The sequence below is a fragment of the Dama dama genome, chromosome 11 (assembly GCF_033118175.1).
Source record: "Dama dama isolate Ldn47 chromosome 11, ASM3311817v1, whole genome shotgun sequence".
Lineage (NCBI taxonomy): Eukaryota > Metazoa > Chordata > Mammalia > Artiodactyla > Cervidae > Dama > Dama dama.
The window spans coordinates 3,024,526-3,044,981 of record NC_083691.1 but is presented as its reverse complement, the minus strand read 5'-3'; the positions used below and the strand labels follow the sequence as shown (position 1 = coordinate 3,044,981).

The following is a 20,456-nucleotide window of genomic DNA, read 5'->3' as shown; positions in this document are numbered from 1 at the left end:
AGCGGCCAAGGCTGCTGGCCCGATAGCTGGGCCCTCACAGTCCCGAGAAGCTGACCTGCGAGCGCAGCTTCAGCCCCTGAATCAAGGCCCTGACGCGGGCAGGAGGGCAGAGCCCTGCGGGCCCCGGCATCCTGGGCAGCTCACCTGTGTAGCCCGGCTCACACGCACACTCGTAGCCGTCAATCTTGTCCAGACACGTGCCGGAGTCGCAGGGGTTGCTCGCGCAGTCGTCCAGGTTGATCTCGCAGTTGGGTCCTGGGGGTGGGAGACCAGAGGCGTTCACGCGCTCCTGCTGCCTCATCTGCAGCTCCACCGCCCCCCACCACATCAGGGGGGCCAGGCACCTGTGGTCCCCTTGAGGCAGAAGCAGAGGTAGGAGTTGTCGCGGTCCTGGCAGGTGCCCCCGTGGCGGCAGGGCTGGCTGTGGCACTCGTTGATGTTGGTCTCGCAGTGGTGGCCCGTGTAGCCCGGCTGGCACAGGCAGGTGAAGGTGGCCACGCCGTCCTTGCAGGACCCGTAGTGGCAAGGGTCGGGGTCACACTCGTCGATGTCCACCTCGCAGTGGGGCCCCGTGTAGCCTGCAGGAACGAGGGGCCCCTCCCTGGGTTTCCAGCTGTCCAGGACGCCACCAACCAGACCCAGGGTCCTCTTGTTCCCGCCGGGGAAGCCTGGGGATGTCTGGAGCAGCCCCCACCCAACTGCCTGGGGTCCGAGACTCACCCTGCTCTTGGCCCCTGGCTCCACACTGAGGGGTCACCTTCCCAGCCTCAGCCTCCGACCACCCCCGCTTCGCTGGACCCCACCCGCCCGCTTCTGCCCCTCCACTCTGCCTGGGCTCGCGGCCCCGCACCTTCCGTGCACACGCAGGTGTAGGTGTTGGGCCCGTCCAGGCACTTAGCGCCATTCTTGCAGGGCGTGCTCGCACACTCGTCCACGTCATACTGACATAAGTGCCCGGTGAAGCCTGCGGCCGGGGAGGGGACGGCGGTCAGATGCCAGGGGCACAACAGCACCACAGCCAAGCCCGGGCTGGCCAAGGTCGGGGGGCGGGGGCCACCTGGGAGGGCCCCCCAAGAGTGCTTCGGCCAGGGCTGGGCAAACGCCCGTATCCTTTCCTCGCCCTCTTTCAGCGCCCACCCCTGGGGTCCTCGCCCTCCTGCCCTGCCCCCTCAGAGGGGGCTCAGCCCAAGATGGACGGTTGCCATGGCTACAGCCGGGCTAGGCTGAGAATGCGGTTCCCGGCTCGGCGTCTGGGACAGTTGATTTGCATCTCAGGAGGTCCAGGGCTCTGACCCCCAACACCTCCCCTGGCCTGGTGTCCCCCAGCCCTTCCCTGCAATAGACTCGGGGCCCCCACAGGCTCCAGAGGCCCTCCCGGCCATCACGTCCACTGCCGCTGGCAGAGGCAGGAGGGCACGGCAGGCTGGCCCTCCTCCTGCTGGGATACGACAGCAGGAAGGAGGGTCTCCGGGCCCTGGGGTCCTCAGCGAGGTGGGGGCCAGGACCCTGCCCAGCCCAGCCTTGTCCACTGGGGGCTGAAAACCAACCCACCCCGCCTCCCCACACTCGGGAGGTGAGGCTCTCACGCCCCCTTCCCCCCCCGCGGGGGGGCCTGAGCCAGCCTCGACGCAGGAGCGGGGCGCAGTCTCACCCGTGGGGCACTCGCACACGAACTCATTGATCTTGTCCAGGCAGCGGCCGTTCTGCAGGCAGGGGCTGCTGGCGCACTCGTCCGTGTTCACCTCGCAGTGCACGCCCTCGTAGCCTGGCAGGAGCGGGGTGGTCAGCAATGCCCCGTCCCCTCCACACCTGCTCCCAGCTGCCCAGCGCTGGCCTGCTCTCCGCCGCACCCCAGAGACCTAGCTCAAATCTCCCCAGATAACTGTTGGGGGGCTGTGGCCTGGGCGGGCGACGCGGCTTCCCCACCCCCAGGGTCGGGCGGGCGGCTGGCCGCCTACCGGGCATGCAGATACACTGGAACTCCCCGATCTGGTCCAGGCAGGTGGCATCGTTCTGACACGGGTTCGACACACACTCGTTGACGTCGATCTCGCAGCGCGGGCCGGTGTAGCCCTGCAGACACTGGCACTCGAACGAGCCCAGCGTGTTGATGCACTTGCCCGCGTGCTCACAGGGGTTGGCGCCTGGCGGTGGGGGGTGGGGGTAGACGTGGCACGGGTAAGGGGCTGCTCTGGGAACGCTGGCTTCTGGAACAGTCGGGGGTGTGCCCGCCTCCCCCATCAGACCCGCCTCCCCGCGTCGGACTATTTCCAGCAGGTTCCCCAGCACCCTGGCTGCCCGTACCCAGCGAGCACTCGTCCACATCCTGGCTGCAGGCCGGCCCCGTGTACCCCGAGGGGCAGGTGCAGATGGCCTTGCCGTTGACGGGGTTGGTGTCGCAGTTGGAGCCCTCGTTGCAGGGGTTGCTGATGCAGGCGTCATTCAGGTGGCACAGCAGACCTGGGCACGGCCGTGGAGTCAGCGGAAGCACTGTCCCCACTCTCCCCCGGCTGGGAACACAGACTGCCCACAGCTGGTGTCCACCCCCACCTGGCTCCCCAGGCCCGCCCCCCCACCATGACACAGCCAGGGACCCTGAGGAGGGCCCTACGATGCCGGAGCTACTCCAGGAGGCTCACAACTGCCCGCTTCACTCCAGGAGGCCCCTTCTGGGGTTCCCCCCTTACAAAGCTGTGGTGCGAGGCCCCCCACCCAGGCCTGACCCCCAAGGGCCCTCCGCCTGGCGGCGGGCTGGGCGCTCACCCGTGCGGCCGTGGGGACACTCGCAGTAGAAGGAGGCCACACGGTCGTGGCAGGTGGCACCCTGGAAGCAGGAGGCGCTGGCGCAGTCGTCGATGTTCTCGCTACAGTCCTCACCCGTCCAGCCGTTGACGCACACGCAGTTGTAGTCGCCGTGGGTGTTGTGGCAGGTCCCGCCGTTCTGGCAGGCGTTGGGCATGAGCTGGCACTCGTCCACGTCCTCCGTGCAGTACTGACCTGCGGGGGGCCGGGACGGTCGGGCTGGGCGGTGCCTCCAGCCCCCTCCGCCAAGCCTAGACCCTCACCTCCACCAGAAGTCTTCCTGACTTCCTCCACCCCCGCCAGCCAGAGTCAGCCTCTCCCCTGCGCCCCTGGCGCCGGGGGGCTCTTGCCTGGCTACTCTGCAGGCACAGGTGTGCCGGGGTCCATGCTCACCTGTGGGCAGAGCCCGCATCCTACTGGCCAGCACCCCTGTGTCCTGGCCAGCAAGCTGGGCTCACACTGGGGACCTGATTGTGGCAGGCCAGCCCGGGGCCAGGCTCCAAATGGCCCACACAGACCTGCTGGTGCCACCCGCGTCTGTGCTGCTCCAGGGGGTGGGGGTGGGGGGGCCTCAGACCCTGGCGGGGGGCGGGTCAGCCACAGGTCACAGCATCCTTCCCGTCTCAGATCTCAGCTCCCTCCTGCCTGCCCCCCACAGGGGCAGACTCCAGCAGCAGAGGTGCCCACCCGGGCTGCCCGGTGTATGCACCTGTCCACTCTGGGGGGCAGCGGCAGTTGTAGGTGTTCACGCCGTCCACACAGGCGCCTCCGTTCTTGCAATTGTTCCCCGGGCAGTCGTCAATGTTTTCCTCGCAGTTCTGGCCAGTGAAGCCTGCAGCAGGGGCCAGCAGCCTGGTCAGGCCTCCTCGCGGGGCTGGGCCCTCACCCGTCCGGCCACGCTTGCACTGGGCGCCGGCACCTTCCTGGCTCGACCCAGGACACCCTGCTCTGGGCGGAGAGCTGCTCTCCACGGCCTGCCCTGTGATGCCCACCGCCTTGGAGCCCTCGGGGTCCCTGCCCCACACCCTGCTCTCCTTACTCCTGTGACTGGGTTCCACACTCCAGAGCCCACGGTCAGCACAGTCCTAAGCAATCATTTTGTAAAGGGCCAGCTGAACAGATGGAGACCCACGATCATAGGCTCCCCGGGGTTCTGTCGGAGAAGACGTCTGTGCCGTGGCCTCTGTGCCTGGGCAACACCTGCGGGCCCAGCCCTGTGCTCGGCGTTCTCTGCACACCCCCACGTGTGGCCGTGGGTGCCCTATCTGACAGGGGCAGTGCTGGGCCAGTTCCCACTCAGGGAACTGGAGCAGGGAGACAGCGGGACCCTGGCAGGCAGTCGGGGGTGTGGGGGTGTGTGTGGGTGCGGCACCCCCCCACTTCCCAGCAGCAGAGGTGCGGGCAGGGTGGGGGCCCCCCAGCCCCTCCCAGCCCCCTCCCAGCCGGGCCAACCTCCGCGGTACCACCTCCACATCCAGTTAGCTATTAATCCGTTCGACTCCCGCTGGTTCAATAATCAACCCAGAAAGGTGCGTCTGGCAATAGCCAAATCTGCAGCCGGTTACTAATTAATGCCCCTCCCAGGGTGTCTTTGGACCCCCTCCTGCCCCTCCCTTGGAGGCCCCCCCCAACTGGAGCCTGGTGCCCACACTCCAGTCCCTCCTGCGTGCGGCGGGCCTAAAGCGCCGCCTCTCCCCGGCCTCAGCCCACCTGCTCCACGTCTGCGGCCCCCTCTGCCAGGCCCCCGCACCGCCCACCGCCCCCCCAGCCCGCACCACAGCCCCTCCTGGCCCATGGGGCCAGATGCAAGGTCGCAGGCTAGGGGTCCCACATGGGCTCCCCCCCGGAAGGCATCTGAACCCAGACTCCGAAACAGCCACGCAGCCCAGCTGGGCAGCGGGTAGTGCCGGGGCGGGCAGGTGGCGAGGGGAGCACCAGGGACCGGAAATGCACAGGCCTGGCGTCTGCACGCAGAGGCGACAGGCCCGGGGCTCGCGGGCGGGAAGAGCACTTCCTCTTTGCGAGGGCCGGGTTGGGCCAAGGGCCGTGTGGGGGCCGGGGCGACCTTTGGGTCAGTCCTGGGTCAGCCGGACCCTGGGCCCTCCCCTCTCCAGCACCCAAACCCCACCAACCCTACCTCCTCAGTGCCCCACCCCAGAACACCCTCCCCTTCCCAGTTCCTGCCTAACTCCGCCCTGTGCAAGTGACAGACTGCAGGTTTTCGAACCTCTTCGTCATTATTAGTATTTTTAGATCAGCAGCAGCAAAACCGACTCATATGAAGACTACAGTGGAAAGTCTGGGACACGCAACAGGAACGGTGGAGCTGCTGGGGGGATGGGGAGGGCGGGGCCCACCTGTCACTCCTGCCCCGGCAGTGGGCGACGGAAGAGGCCAGGAGAAAGGGCCACCACTGGGGGAAGGGGCATGCGTGAGGACCGGCCCCGCCCCGGCCCCACCTCCAGGAACCAGGGGAAGCCCCGCAGGCGGCACCAGCAGGGGTGCTCCCTGCAGCGGGGGAGAGTTCTGCAGCGTGCACGTGGTCCCGGGGACCTCGGGATAAGGGGCCTCCCGAGAGGCCTGAAGGAGGCTGGCGTCCACGGCCCGGGACACTCAGAGCAGTGGGCAAGGAGAGCAGAGTGACCTCGGAGCGGACGGAATGCTCAGGCCCTCCCTGGGGGCGGCAGGGTCCCCGGCACAGGGGAGGAGCACTCGGGGGTCACAGCAGACCCGTCCCGGGCCGGCACTTGGTGGGTGGGTGCCCCCATCCCAGAGCCAGCCCTGCACCACCCCCAGGGCTGCACTCCAACCACCCGGGCTCAGGGGACGCCCCCCAGACCTAGCCTGCCCGGCTCCCCGCCCCCTGCACGCTTCCGGCGGGCAGTACCTGGCAGGCAGGCGCACTCGTGGGTGGTGTCCCCCGTGGGGCGGCAGGTGCCCCCGTTCTGGCAGGGGGAGGGGCTGCAAGGCACGTAGGGCAGCTCGCAGTGGGGGCCGGTGTGGGTGGGGCGGCAGACGCAGCGGTAGGAGCCGACCTCGTTGAGGCAGGTGCCGCCGTGGTGGCAGAGCCCGGGGCTCTGGCTGCACTCATTGACGTCCTGCCTGCACGTGGGGCCGTGGAAGCCGGCTGGGCAGTGGCAGATATACGACGCCTCGAAGGGCAGGCACTGGCCTCCGTTGGCACACGGGTTTGAGGCGCAGGGGTCAGCCTGCTGGCATGTCTTCCCTGGTGGGGGAGGCGGGGGTGGTGGTCAGCCGGCTTCCCTGGTTCCTGCGAGCCGGGGGCAGTGTCCACACCCAGACAAGGGGTGAGCCGGGCATGGGCCCAGCGGCATCAGCTCCTCACTGCCCGGGGACCCCGACCGCTTAGGGGCTGAGTGACCATCACGGCAGGCACAGAAGGCCGGGGCCCCTCGGGAGCTGACCCAGAGTGCGTCCCTCCTGAGCCAGCAGTGACACCACGGCTCCTGTGGGGGCCGGGGGAGCCTCACCTTTTCTCACAGAGGCTGCGGAGGGGGGTGCCCTCGAGCCGGAAACTGACACCTCCAGAGCTGGAAAGCGGCATGGGGATCCCTGGGTGGGAACTCTGGGCAGTTTCTGGATCGCTGACCCCCACAGCCGAGCCCAGTCCAGGAGCCTCCACGCCACACGGAAAGGGGCCCGGCACCAGTCACCCCATCCCCGCCCCTCGCCGGGGTCCTCACCTGACCAGCCTGGGGGGCAGAGGCACTTGTACTCGGCCAGCGTGAGCAGGTCACAGGTGCCGCCGTTGAGGCAGGGGCTGGCGAGGCAGGCGTGGTCTCGGGGCGTCAGGCAGAGCGGCCCCGAGAAGCCCAGGCGGCAGCTGCAGGTGTAGTCCACCAGGCCGTCTCGTTCCACCGTGTGGCATGTCCCGCCGTTCTTGCAGGGGGCGCTGAGGCAGGGGTTGGGGGCCTGGCATTGCTGGCCCGCGAAGGCCCCGCTGCAGCTGTGGCAGACACCAGGGTGGTGAGCGCCCGCTCCCCAGCCAGCCCGCCACCAGCCCTGCCATCAATGGGGGTCCCCTCCTGGGCAGTGGCCCCCTCAAAGGGCTCAGGGAGGTTCTGGGACCAGAGTGAGAGTCGTTGCCCAGTATCACCAGGGTGCCAAGTGCCTCTGAGCTCTCCGCTTTAAAGTGGTTACTTTTACATCAAGGGAATTTCATGTCCATAAAAACAGTGATTATGTTAATTGGAGCAGAAAGTTTGGCGGGCCCCAGCATCAGCTTCAGAAGCCATGGAGGCGTCTGTCTGCACCCACGAGCCACCGAGAAGGGGCCACACGGGCCAGACCCAGCCGTTCTCCGTGGAAGGGAATGGTGTTCTGTGAAACCTTTCGTTTCGGGTACCTGCCTACTCTTTCTCGCCAGCTTTTCTGTAACGAATGTGCGTTATTTGGGTAATAAAAGAGTTCACAGATTCTTCTTCTTTCAGTATGAATACGACAGCAAACAGGGAAAGGAGTGCAGACGCCACGTGGCCGGGCTCCCCGTGTTGTCTCCGATGTGGAATTCTTTGTCGGGAGTCTGATGCAACAAGACTGCGCTGCTCAGCGCTCCACCCTCACCCACACACGGTGCCCGGACATGGAGTCTCCCTTTTTGGGGGTGAAGGCTTCACAAAAGAAGCCCAGCCCACTGCACAGCTGGAGAAAGCAGGGGCCAGAAGGACCGCCGCTCCGGCAGGCCCTGCCCCGGGCTGAGACGGCGGCAGGTGAGTCAGGAGTGGGGGGCGCCCTGCCTCCCCCGCCCCCAGGCCCGATCCTGGGCGCTGCCCGCCGCCAGGAAGGGCTCAGCGCCTGCTACCCCTGCCCTGGGGCCGCCCATGGCCACCTGTTGCCTCAGCTTCTCGAGGCGGGGCGGTACACTGCCCCCAGGATCACCTCATGGCCTTGCACTCGAGGGAAAGCCCAGGAGAGGCTCTGGGACCAGCCAGGCCTCCCTCTTCCCAGCAGCAGAGCCTCTGGGGTGGAACGCGGCAGGCAGCAGCCTGGGAAGGCGGCCCTGAAGCTGGGCCCGCAGCCACTCCCCGCCTCCCCTGGCCCTGGTGGGCGGGGCCTCCTCCCCCTGCTGGACAGCCAGAAGCCTTGGGGACCCTGGGGGAAGACAGGGCCCTCCTGGGCTCCAACCACCCCACCTTCCCAAGACCTCCCAGGAGGGGCTGCTGCGTGGGGTTCAGGCCTTCACTCTGGGACCCCTTGCCCCTGACAAATGCCAGCCCGCCGGGGCCCCTCCCTCCCCGCCTGCCCAAAGCTGCAAGGGGAGAGGGGGGCGGGGGCAGCCTCCACCCTGGGGTTGGGTGGGGGGGGGGGCGCGTCTGTGAGAAGCCGGGGCTTTCATCTGAGGCTGTGGCTTGGGCAGGGCGGGCGGGGAGGACGCAAAATGGCCACTCCGGACCACCATCTGTCGCCTGAAGCCAAAAGTCCCAAACCAACTGGCTTAAAGAAAACCAGCTGCCTTTCTGGGAGGGGTGCAGGGGAGGTAACTCAGGCCTGGGCCGCGGCTCCTGCCCAGCCCACTCAGGGAAGGGGAGGAGGACGGGTGTGGCTGGCTCCTCTCTGGGGGCACAGACCCCAGGACACCCCCACTGTGCGCCTGGCACTCTGGCATCTTGGGCTCCGGCAGGGCCATACCCTGGAGCGCGGGGAACGTGGTGTGGCCCCCACTGAGTGTGGATCCAGTTACAGGCCGCCTGTCCCGGCCCGAGTGGCACTGGGAACCCAGAGCCCTGGAGGGGAGGGGAGACCCGGGAGGTAGCACCTCCCCCACCTCTCAATGCCTTCCATTGTTGGGCAGGAGCTGGCCACCGCTCCCTGTTGGAGAAAAGGCTCTTTTTCTTTCCCAGCTACTGAAGAGCAGGCAGAAAGTGGGAGTTGGACAGAGGACGCTTGGTCATCAAAGCGGGGTGGGGGTTGGGAGCCCGCCCGCCCTGTCCACGCCCAGCTCCAAGGCGTGGGAAGCCCACCCAGGTGGGTGAGACCAGGCAGGCCTGCCCCATGGCCTGGGGGAGATGCACGCAAGGCTGCCCAGCGCGTCCTCCGTGTGGGCTCCGCCTCCATCACTGGTCCGGTTCAGCAGCGTTCCCAAGTGGACCAGAAAGGGCGCACCGGGGTGCACAAGGCTACACCCTCCAGCCATGGGGCAGTGTGTCCCTGAACCCCCACCCCCCAAGCCCGTCCTGAATGGGGAGCCTAACGCAGAGGACTGTGGGGGAATCCACCTGGACCGAAAGCATCCCGGCCAGGGAGGCTGCATGAATCACGCTGGGCCAGCGAGAGGGAAAGCGCGCCCAGTAAATCAGGCGGCAGGGACAAAGGGCGGCGGCGGAGCAGGTGCGCCGGTGGCCGGGGACGCGGCCGGCAGCTGCTTCGGCGCAGCGGCGGCCGCCAGCCCCAGCGGGCGGGAGGCGGGGCAGGAGCCAGGGAGGCTCCTCCGTGGGGGGAAGCAGCGGCTGAGGGGCCCATTGTCCTCCCTGCTCCCGCCCAGGCCTGGCGGACGCTGCTGTGAAGGCACGCTGCCCATGCGGGCCGGCTCCAGCCACAGTCCACCATGAGCACCCCAGCGGGGGAGGGGCAGGGCAGCGGGGGAGGGGCAGCCTCCGGGGGGTGGGGGGGGTGCCGCTGAGGCAGGTGCTCCGCGGATGGGGGTGGTGCTCGGTACAGCCAGGGCCTGGCTCAGCTCCGTGGAGGACGCCCCGGGCCAGGCCGGCAGGGTCTCGGCTTGGGGGGGCAGGGAGGCAGGGTGGAGGAGCCTTACAGCCCGTCACAGAGGCCTGTCCCTGCTCTGGGCGGCCTCCGGCCATGCCCCCCTCGCCTAGACATGTCCCCACCTGCACCCCACCCTGGCTGCAGTGCTGGGGGTTCCTGGGGAGGTGCCCATGGCACCCGCACTTCCCTGAGAAGGTGGAGGGCCCGTGAGGCTGGTAGCCATTCGGTCCTGGACACCCGTCCTGGCAGGTCGGCCTAAGTGCCTGGCGGGGACAGGGGCCCGTGCTTGGAGGGGAAAGTCGCAACCGACACCTGCCTCGGGATTCCAGGCCAGGGGCCGTCGGGGGCCCTGAGGCTGGACGAGAACCACCCCGTGCACCCTGCCACTCAGCTCCCGGCACCCGGGGGCCCGTGGCGGCTTCCGCTTCCTTGCTCCCCTCTGGAAGGCAGTCCCCCGGTGTCTCCTCCTCCACTCGCCTCCCCTCCGGCCCACACATAGCCTGGCGGGGTGACCTGTCCTCGCCCACCACGGCCAGCACCAGCTGAGGGTCAGGTGGGGCTGGGGGCTCCAGAATCAGAGCAGCAGAGAGGTGGCACCCGGGGTGGGGGGCAGCAGCGCCAAACAGCTGCTGGGCCTGCAGCCCGCCCGCCCGCCAGGCTCGGAGCTCGTTGGGGCCTCCCTCGGTGTTTCCTCCGTGCTGGCTCCTCCCCCCACCCCCCAGCGCCGCTCCATAGAAATGCAGCCCCAGAAGCGTCCGGAGGCAGATGCTGCCTCGACCTTTCACCCTCTTCACCCGGGACTAATGCTAAATGGTGCTGTTTTCCTTTCTGAGTTAAGTGGGCCATCTGCCACCCCCAAGGGAGAGATGACAGCTCCCTCCTCCCCGCAGCTCCAAGGCGGGACTCAGCGCAGAGGAAGGACTCACTCGGTTCTGCCCTCAAGGCGTCTGCGGCTGAGCGGGGCAGAGCTGGGTGAGCGCAGGGCCCTGGCTGGGTGGGGGTGTGGACGGGGGTCATCGGGGGGTTTGCCGCCCCCCTCCTTCTGCAGGCCGGACAGAAGCGCCCCAGGGGAGAGGCGTGCTGGGGGCACCACCGACGGATGGGCGAGACGGTCCATCAGAAGAACTGGGGGCTCTGCAGCGCAGACAGGCACTGCCTGCCGGGCCTGTGTTTCACGCGCGTCGAGAGATCAGGGCACAGGAGGCCCGGTGCAGACACAGCCTGGTCCTCTGGGGCACAGTGGGCTCTCGCTCTAGCCGGCACTGCTGGATTTGATCCGCACGCAGTTCACCGATGCGTCCCCAGGGACACGGTGGTGCCACCAGGGCCCATGCACCTTCTTAAGGAAAACCGTGGGGGGCGCAGGGCTCCCCGGCACGAGGGCCCCACCCGACCCTGCTGCCTGGGGCCTGGGATAGCAGCGCAAGAGCCGGTAACCTGTGGCTGGAGGCCACGTCTGCAGGCCTGGGGCCTGTGCCCCAAAGGTGGGCAGGGACCGTGCCATCCAATGCAGACAGGGACGGCTCTGCAGCCTGTACCGCCAGGGGGGCTGAGTCAGGGCCTGGGGTCCTACCCGCCACAGCCGAAGGCCCCTCCCACCCCACACGGCCAGCCCCAGCTCTGCCTGCAGCAGGGTGCCTGCTAGAAGACCCTCCCCACACCAGCACTGCCTCCGCTCATAGGCTTTCTGCCCAGGACCCTCCAACAAACAGTGTCACTGGAGCCGCGAAGAGGGGGGCCAGGGAACACGGATGGCTCGTCAGGGTACCCCCCTCCTCCCCAGAGGTGGTCCAGGATGCTAAACAAAGATCACTAAGGCCCAGCGCCAGGCAGGCAGGCCCGTCCACCTCGGGGCAGCTTGACCGGGAGGTTCTCAGACCCCTAGCCCAGCCCAAGCGACTGGGGCCACCTGCGGAGGAGGCTCCTGCCCCCTCATGGAACAGGAAGATGAGGCCAGGAGGGGGGTGCACCGGACAGACTCTGAGCCCCCAGCTCCGCCCTCAGGGGAGCGGGTTCAAGGACTCCACCTGTGCTCCTGGACAAGGCTTGGCAGGGGTCCTGAGCCCCTCTGGGCAGAGGCTGGTCCAAGGGCCCCAAATCCCAGTGGGGAATCACACCTGCCAGGATGCTGTGTTCACACAGGTGTGGGGTGCGTAGTGACTGGGGTGGTGCTCAGTGGCCTCTGCTGCCCCCCCCACCGTGTCCCCCCCCACCATGCCCATCCATCCTGGGGCCCTTCCTCACTGGGCACCACCAGGACAGCTCAGCTGTGAGGAACGGAGCCCCTGGGAGACACAAAAGCCAGGGGTGCCTGGGGACTCCTACGGCTCCCAGGGTGAAGAGCTGCAGTGGGCAGGAGCTCCAGGTTTCTCTCAAACCCTCAGCATCCTTGGTCCAGACCGCTGCCTGAGCCATGATTCTGCCGTGCCCAAGGGCACCTGGACGATGACCCTCTGCCCTCTCTCCTGTCTCGGCCCCTTTCTGCCTCAGGCAGGGTGTGCCCAGGGCAGCCCGGAGCCTGGCCAGCCCTGCACAGGTTTGGAGGCCACAGTGTGAGCCAGCACCCCATCACCTGCAGCCCCAACTGCCCCAGGGAGTGACTGCAGGGACCCGGCCGGCGCCTGGGGCCTGGCTGAGCTGCGGTCTGCTTCCAGCCCGCATAGCCGCTGGGCTGGGGCGGCTCAGAGCTGCATGGGGAGCATGCTGCCCTGGCTCCCAAGATTTCAGGGAGGAGGCGAGCAGCAGCCAGGGCTGCAGAGGGGTGGGGGGCCCCGGAAAAGGACCAGCCAGGTCTGAGGCAGACAGACCCTAACCCCCAACAGCAGCTGACCCTCAGTGGAGAACAGGCAGCGGCCGCAGAGGAGGAAGGGGGTCCAGGCGGGGCGGGCTGTGGAGCCGCTGGGCCCAGCAGCTGCTCCCCACGTTCCGGGCTCTTTGTCTGCCTTTTTTCCCCCAAGTTGCACCTCTGGATGGTTTAGAATAGGCTGGAAAGAGGAAGTGCAGGAGCGCGGGGAAGCCCTTTGTGTTGTATGTGGACGGAAGTGGTCCTCCGGGAAGCCACCTTTCCCACTGCGGGGAAAACAATGCTTTCGGCTCGCCACCTCCCCTCCTCCCCGCGGCGCTCAGAGCTGCCCCACCCTCGACGTGGGAAGTGGCTGCCCGTCTGAAGGGACGGAAAGGCAGAGGTCAAGAGGCTTCCCGGAGATGGCCCAGCTGCAGTGGGCAGAGAACGACCTAGGCCCACCCACGGGAGGGCACAATGCTGCTTGGCCGGCCCCTCAGGACACTGCAAGAGGCACAGCCAACGCGCTGTCCCGAGAGCCCGGGGGAAAAAAGCCTGCCGCCCCCCACCCCCGTGGCCCTGCTCTGCTGGCTTAATTCCCCAACCATCACCCCCAGAGATGGAGCCAGGAGCTGGACAAAGGTGGGAACGGGTGTCCTTACCCAGGGCTCACCCCAACAGCCCCGAGACCCACGTAGTCGAGCCTGCAGCCCCACTTCTGGGAGGCCGGGGAGCCCCCCCACAGCTGCCGGGGGGCTCTGTTCCCCACAAGACAGAGCTGGACCCGTGCCCCCAGACACTAGATACAATGAAGGGATCGATGCGCGTGCGGCCCGCGCCATGGGGGGGAGGCCCGCTTAATCCAAAACTCGATTAATTAAGTCAGCAACCGCAGACTGAGATCCGAGCCAAAGCCAGAAACGATCCTGCAAGTGCCCGCCTCTGCTCGGCCGTGCGGTGGTGCGGGGAGAGGGAGGCCTGCCCGGGGGCACTCCGTCCTCTCCTGCCGACTGGAGTGGGCGCTCGGGGCAGCCCCGCTTGTTCCCATTCTCTGGCTGAGAATGCAGCACGGGAGGACACTGAGGACCCCCGCCCCCCGACACAGGCCCCAGAAGGAAGACACTGCGGACGCCCCGCCCCGCTCCCAGACCTGTACTCAGGCCCCGCCAGCTTTATCACACCTCTTTCTCAAAAGGGCCCGGCAGGGACACTGGCCCATTGTACAGATGAGAAAACCAGGGCTCTGGCAGGTTGTGCCCACAGCACCACCTGGGTTTGAGTGCAGCTCTTAACCTCTGCTGTCCCCAGTGGTGGCCAGACGCCAGGCACTCGGGGTCAGGGGTGGGGGGCACTCAGAGCACAGTGGCCCCCTGGAGGCAGCTGGAGGGCCAGAGGGAGCTCCCTGGGTGGAGGAGGGGGTGTGGGCCCTCCGCACCCCGTTCCACTTCTCCCCTCTCCCCCACCCCGGCGGCCTGGGTTTCTTGCCTGACCGCCTGATCTCCTAGACCGGGAGGGCTGGAGCAGACAATGCGTTCTTACAATGCCACAAGATCAGCTGAAACTCAAAACCCTGGGCTGGAGGTGGGGACAGTGTCTGGGTGAGAAGCCTGGGAATCGGGGAGCTCCCAGCCAGCGGGGTGGGGCTGCCCTGGGCCCCGGCTTCCTCGCACCCCTTCTGTGTGGCAGGAGGGGTCCCAACCAGCGCCGGACACCTGTCACCACCCTCAGCCACAAGGGCTCACGTGGCCTTCCTTCCTGTCTGTCTGGCCCTAGGGACAGAGAGGAAGGACGGAGCCCACAGCCGCCGGCCGCTGGGCGGACCAGCGGAGAGCCGGGCCCTGGTGAGGCTCCTGTGAGACCCCCTCCCTGGACGCCTCTCCCAGCTCGGCTCACCACCTGCCCAGTTCCAACCCCTGCCCGAGGCGGACCACCGGGCCCCGTGTCCCCAGGCTTGCCCACAAGCCCGTAGCCGCCCTGGCCCCCAGGCTGGGCCCAGCACAGTCACTGAGGCACGGGACCATGGCAGACACCAGGAGACACAATCCTGGCAGCCGCACCCAGGCCGGCGTGGACCTGCTGAGACAGACCCGCGCTGTCACAGCCTGGGGACACCCGGGCAGACCAGGCCCGCTGGTGTGAGCCTAGGTCCGTCTGGGCTGGGGGGAGACTCTTCCCCGCGGGTAAAGCGGGTTCTTGGGCTGGCCACGACTTTGCGCCCTTCCATGGAAGTGAAAGTGAAGTCGCTCAGTCGTGTCCCCCACTTTTCGACCCCATGGACTGTAGCTTACCACACTCCTCCGTCCATGGGATTTTTCAGGCAAGAGCACTGGAGTGGGTTGCCATTTCCTTCTCCAGGGGATCTTCCCAGCCCAGGGATCGAACCCGGGTCTCCCGCACTGTAGGCAGATGCTTTACCGTCTGAGCCACCAGCGCCCTTCCATGATGTCACCCAAATCCTGGGCTGGGCTGGTCTCTGGAGAGCCTTCTGGACGAGGCCTGGGAGCACTGCGAACAGGCCCGCGTGCGGAGTGAAGCCACGCTATGTCCCATCGGGACCCACGTGTGTTAGTGTTTACGGGGGAGCTCAGAGGGGTGGATGAGCAGCCGCAGTCACACAGCCCACCATGGTCTGTGCCGTGGAGGACAGCGCTCTCCCAGCCTGGCAGGGGCAGCGGGCTGGAACAGGGCCGGGCAGCCGACGTGGACCGTGCCTGCCTGTGACCTGGAGGCCAGGCCTTCCAGAAACCTGGATGGGCTCCGCTGGGTCCAGCCCCTACCCAGGCTAGGTGCCAGATTCCTGCCAGAGCGCCGAGCTGCGCCGGGCCTGGGCCCTGGACGCCCTGGGTGGAAGTTGTCACAGCCTGAGGCCCCTGCCGCCGCGGACACCGGGACACACAGCCCTGCCTGGCCTCCCCCGTCTGGCTCTCAATCAGGCCCGAGGCCACCCTCATCCTGAGCCCCAAAGGGGGAAGTGAGGGGAGCCCCACCCTGTGGGGCCATCCCTGGGAGCCGGAACCAGCCTGGCGAGCGCAGTGGAGACCCTCAGGCTGACCCGGAAGGCCCAGAGGTAGTCACCTCCCCTCCCTCCCGCGGTTGGAGGGGAGGGGGAGGCGGAGGCCCCAGGGGCGGAAGTATGGCCAGCAGCCCCCACCCCCGGCCCCGCCTCAGCCCGGCCTTAGCTCAGCATCTCTCATACTGAAGCGCTTTCAGGGAAAAACACACACACTCAAAACTCTGGCTTCTCCCCCAGACCTGTCATTTCCAGTAACCGTGTAGTTTCCGCTTACCAACAACCGAAACCGAGAGGAAACGGTGGGAGGCAGGTCCCCGAAGCCTGGGTCCCTGCGGGAGGGGCACCGACAGAGCTTTCCAGGGGCAGCCGCCCACCTCCTCTCACACACATCCCCCGGTGGACCCGCGGCGAGCTGCCGAGACCCAGCTGCCCGTCCAGCAGGCCTCCTGGGCTCGGGGAGTAGGCCGGCGGCTCGGCTGACCCACAGTCAAGGGTGAAGGAAGCAGGAGGCCGGCAGGGTCCCCGGAGGAGGGCCAGCCTGGTGCCCACGTCTCACCCCGAGTGCCTGCCCAGTCTCCAGCAGCCTGTCCCTTGTGCGGTGTGGCTCAGACCCCAGCCCCTCTCCCGGCCCGCTGCCCTGACCCTAAGGCCGACATGACGACGTGGGGCCTGCCTGCCCCAGGCCTCGGCCGGGCTGGGTGAGGCTGGCCTTTCGTGCCGCCTGCAGGGCAAAGAGTTTGCTCAGCACATCAGCAGTGTCCACAGAGGGACGAGGGACCGTTTACCCAGCGGAGAAGAGCAACCGATTCAAGCACTTCAGAGACACACGAAGGACACCCAAGCCCGGTGACCCACTTGTCCCAGGAGGGCTCAGGTCGAGGCTGGCAGGGCCTGGCAGGCTGGCTGAGTGCCTCTCGCGTTTGGGAACTGCCACGTGGGCGTTGGAAGCGCGGCCTCCCCAGGGCACCCCCCGCCCCCACCAAGGCTTGCTGGGAACCAGGACCCCGGGCGCACCTTCCAGGAAACGGAGCAGCTCAGGTGCAGAAGGCTCAGGTCAGACCTCCAGAGGCCGTCCCCAGCCCCCACCCAGGAGAGCCCGAGACAGCGCAGCAAGGCGCTGGGCGTCCTGGGGGGGCCTGAGCCACAGAGGGGGCGGGCGCTGCGTGGAAGGGGAGGCCGGGCCCTTGGAGGCGGCCACACGCCACCCGACGGGCGCCCACGCAGAGCAGCAGCCCGGTGTCAGAAAGGGAACAGGCAACGATTAACCTAATTCACTTGAACATGTGGATGCCGGGATGATGATGACCCCTGCCCCCAGCCTCGGGGGGGAGTGGATGGCGAGGTCAAGGCCCCCTTTCCCAGAATGCTTCCATCCCAGGGGCAGCGGGGGTGCAGGTGGGGAGGAGAGTCCCAGCCAGAAGGGACCACTCAGCGGTGAAACCCTGGGGAGGGCATTCTGTTCCCAGAGTTCCACGTGTCTCAGGGATGCGCAGAGAGCTGCCCCCCACCTGTGATGGGGGGACCCTCTCGTGCCGCCCCACCAGGGCCGAGCAGGCGTCCAGATGCTGGCACTGCAGGAGCCCTGGTACCCTGCAGGAGACATGGAGCCGCCCTGAGCCCAGGGGCCACTTGGAGGCGATCGGCTTGTGGCTAAGAGCGAGGGGCCAGGCCCCCGACCCCTGCCCTCTCACACCAGGCAGGGTGCCTCCCACCAAGGGTACCCCCGCCAACTCCGAGATGAGCCCCGAGGGTTCAGGAGAGATGTGGTCCCAGGCCAGGGAAAGGCCGAGAAGCAGGCAGACGGCGGGGGTAGGGGCTCAGGTCTCAGACTTGCCCCCCAGCTGCCCCTCTTCCTGCTGACCTGTCCCCAGCCCATCTGCCCGAGTCTCCACAGTGGACTCCCTCCAGGAGGCCGTGGCGGGCCCTGGGGCACCCGGGCGGGGTATTCCCACAGCACCAGCCTCACGCTGCAGGAGGCGAAGGCGTCTGCCCTCGAGTGTGGTTCTCAAACAAGGAGCCAGGCGTGCGTCTGCCCTGCCCGCCCCGCCCCAGCACCTACTGAGCGCTCAGTAAATGCCTGCGGCCCCTCGCGTTCCTGACGCCCCGAGCAGGCAGGTGGGGTGCCGGGCATGGAGCTCGGTGCGCTCGCCCCCTGAACCTGAAGTTACGCCACCCTGCCTTAACAAGTATCCCTGGACGCGCCAGGTCCCACTCAAGGGGGCCCCATGGCTGGCCACGCAGACCCAGGAGTGAGCGCCGCCTCTTCCAGGGAGCCTTCCGGACATCCCCCACCCCTGACACCCACCTCCTCTGGGCTTCCATCCAAGGCCGTACCGGGATGACGATGCTGGTGCCACCAGCAACCACTCCCTGACATTCTCAGGCAGGTCGAGTCCAGCGAGCGCCCAGAGGAGGGACGCACGGACACGCACCCCGAGCGAAAGAAGCCGGGCGGGCGAGGCGAGCGGTGCGAGTCCGCACGTGTAGACAGAGAGCAGATGAGAGCACGCGGGGCTGGGGGAGGGGAGGGGGCACCTGTTTAATGCCTACGGGGGTTCTGTTCGGGGTGGTGAGAACCTGGAACTAGACAGACATGCTGGTTCCACAATCTTGTGAGTGTACTGAACGCCACTGAAATGCATACTTTATTCATTTATTTATTTTGCCGTGTTGCACAGTTCCCAGGTGGCGCTAATGGTAAAGAACCCGCCTGCCAATGCAGGAGACCTGAGACGCAAGTTTGACCCCTGTGTCGGGAAGATCCCCTGGAGGAGGACATGGCAACCCACTCCAGTATTCTTGCCTGGAGAATCCCCATGGACAGAGGAGCCTGGAGGGCTACAGTCCACGGAGTCACAAAGAGTCAGACACGACTGAAGCAACCAAGCTCCCCGACCAGGGATGGAACCTGTCCCTTCTGCAGCGGAACCTGAATCTTAACCGCTGGGCTACCAGGCAAGTCTCCCGAAACGTACATTTTAAATGTCTAACATCATAAAGCTTATGATACATGCAACTGATCACCAAAATGCAAATATCAATTCTCCCTTCCCCCCGCCCCGCATCTAGTCATCAGCAACCTGTGACCTCAGCAGAGCGAGGTGGGCGGGGCCTTGAGGAAGGAGATGCCCGGAAAGAAGCCAACAGAGGCCACTTTGGCAAAAGGCTCTTCTCTGCCCGCCAGCCCTTCCTCCGCAGCAGCACCTGTCAATCACGGCCCCCCTGGAGGGTGTGCCCACAGCCCACCAGCAGGCCAGGGGTGGGGATGAGGACACCGAAGCCCAGAGCTGGCCCCAGACGGCCAGAAGCTGCCCTGCTGCACGGCCAGGCCTGACTCCTGGGCCCTCCTCCCCCAACCACGCCACAGTCCACTCCTGCCACCCAGGCGTCTGCAGGCCCATCCCAGGGTCCTGCCACGATGCCGCGGGAAGGTAGCTCTGGGAGCCACCTAACCCTGCACTCTCAGGCACAGAAGAGGAGCCAGTCGCTCTGTACCTGCTACGGCCCACAGGACTACGGGGTGGGGCTGCCAGAGACAGCCCGGCCGGGAACTTCAGGACCCATCAAACACATCCTGACCCACAAGTCATGATACCCCGAGGCCAGCCGCTCGTTAACGCCTCTGGGAAGAGTCTGCAAGCCTCCAGATGTGCCCGGACACGAAGGCAGAAGCCGAGGCAAGCTGGCCCCAGGTCCCCTACTCCCGTTCCCAGCCTCTTCATCTCTCAGCTTCAGCCGTTCCCACCTGTAAAGTGGGGACTGAGGATGAGATGCAGAGCCGGCTGCCACCCCGAGGGGGTGTGAGGCCGCCGAAGAAAACGTCTGCCACGCTTTTACGAGGCCGGATGAAAGGGGCTGTCTGTGCGTGGAGTCATCATCGGCGCTTTATTGAGGAAAGCAATCAGGATACCCAATCGACTCGGCAAAGCCACATCCTTTCACTATTTATAGGCGAGACATGAAACAGGAAAGGTGCCCTCCTTGAGCCCAGCCCGGCCCAGCCAGGCCAGGCCCAGCCCGGCAGGGGCCCCATCTGCCCGCGACGGCCACAGCCACCCATCAGTGTCACGGTCAGCGAGGGACAGAGCCAGCGCCGGCTTCCGCGGGACCTCTAGGCTGCCTCCCAGCCCCGGGGGAGTGGAGCCGTGCCACCCCCTGGACCTGCCCCCACCCCCCGACACCTCGGGGGGGGGTCCCCGCATCCGCCCTCTCACTCGTGGCCCCGGCTGCCCTGACCCAGCTCAGCTGTCCTGACGAAAAGCATTCTCCTCTCTCAGCTGTCTGCCCAGCCCCACCCTCTTCCAGCTAAGGGCACGGCTTTCTTTTTTTTTTCTCTCTTTTTAAAAAAAAAATCCCTATTATTTTTTTTTTTTTCCAGTGGAAAAAACACTGGCCGCCGTAGAGGCAGGGCCAGGCCCGAGGAGGGCACCTTCCTGTGGGGCCCCTGACGTCTGCTCCCCGTGGTCAGAGGCAGCAGGTGAGGGTTTGGGGCTGATGCTGTGCATTCGCTGTGTTTTTCTAACCCTGCGTCCTTGGCGCCCAGGCGCTGACGAACAGAGGAAGTCCTGTACAGACCTGGTTCGTTCTCAGCCTGGGGTGGGGGGGGCGGGGGTGAGGATGAGAATTAACCTGTTCCTCCCCCAGCCTCGCCTGAGACACTCAGGTGACTCAGTGGAAACAGACGGGCCAGGTGACACGGACACAGACGTTCCGTGCGTCTGCAGCCGGGTGGCCGAGTCACTTCCACTCGGCCCCTGACCCGCTTCTTCTAAAGGGAAGTCGTTGTCCCCGCCCCGCTTCCTCACAGGACGGCCGGCCAGGGCCCCGGGGGGCAGTGCAGGCAGGATGCGGCCGCGGTTAGGAACACACGTCCCCGGACAGAGCGAGGCGGGGCTGGGCGCTACGCCGGGCTGTGTGACGCTGGGCCCAGCGCCGACGTCTCTGGGCCCTGCTACACGCCCGATGCCTGCGGTTCTGGGGTTCCTGCCAGCCACGTGGGGCCGGGCCGCCCTGCCCACTGCACTCCCCTCCCTCTGACGTGTCACGTGTTCAGGCTGCCTCTCCTAACCCCCACACTGGAAAGCAGAGAGACCATGGGGGCAGGGGCTGCGTCGGACCTGGGCCCACATGCCCACG

General features: G+C 66.9%; 1 protein-coding gene across 2 annotated transcripts in view; it reads right to left on the bottom strand.

The window, feature by feature from the left end:
* NOTCH1 (notch receptor 1) overlaps window positions 1-20,456 on the bottom strand; it is a 44,967-nt gene that overhangs the window by 19,676 nt on the left and 4,835 nt on the right. The window contains exons 1-11 of one of the 2 annotated variants that reach the window (XM_061154264.1): window positions 14,723-15,273; window positions 6,507-6,769; window positions 5,690-6,028; window positions 3,512-3,634; window positions 2,764-2,997; window positions 2,305-2,460; window positions 1,959-2,144; window positions 1,652-1,765; window positions 851-964; window positions 345-578; window positions 145-255 (exon numbers count right to left, since the gene is read on the bottom strand). In XM_061154264.1, coding sequence (XP_061010247.1) covers window positions 145-255; window positions 345-578; window positions 851-964; window positions 1,652-1,765; window positions 1,959-2,144; window positions 2,305-2,460; window positions 2,764-2,997; window positions 3,512-3,634; window positions 5,690-6,028; window positions 6,507-6,769; window positions 14,723-15,258 — 2,410 coding nt within the window. In that variant the 5' untranslated portion in view covers window positions 15,259-15,273. Of the gene's footprint in view, window positions 1-144; window positions 256-344; window positions 579-850; window positions 965-1,651; window positions 1,766-1,958; window positions 2,145-2,304; window positions 2,461-2,763; window positions 2,998-3,511; window positions 3,635-5,689; window positions 6,029-6,506; window positions 6,770-14,722; window positions 15,274-20,456 lie in introns of those variants that run through there. The other variant, XM_061154265.1, reaches the window with a different exon arrangement.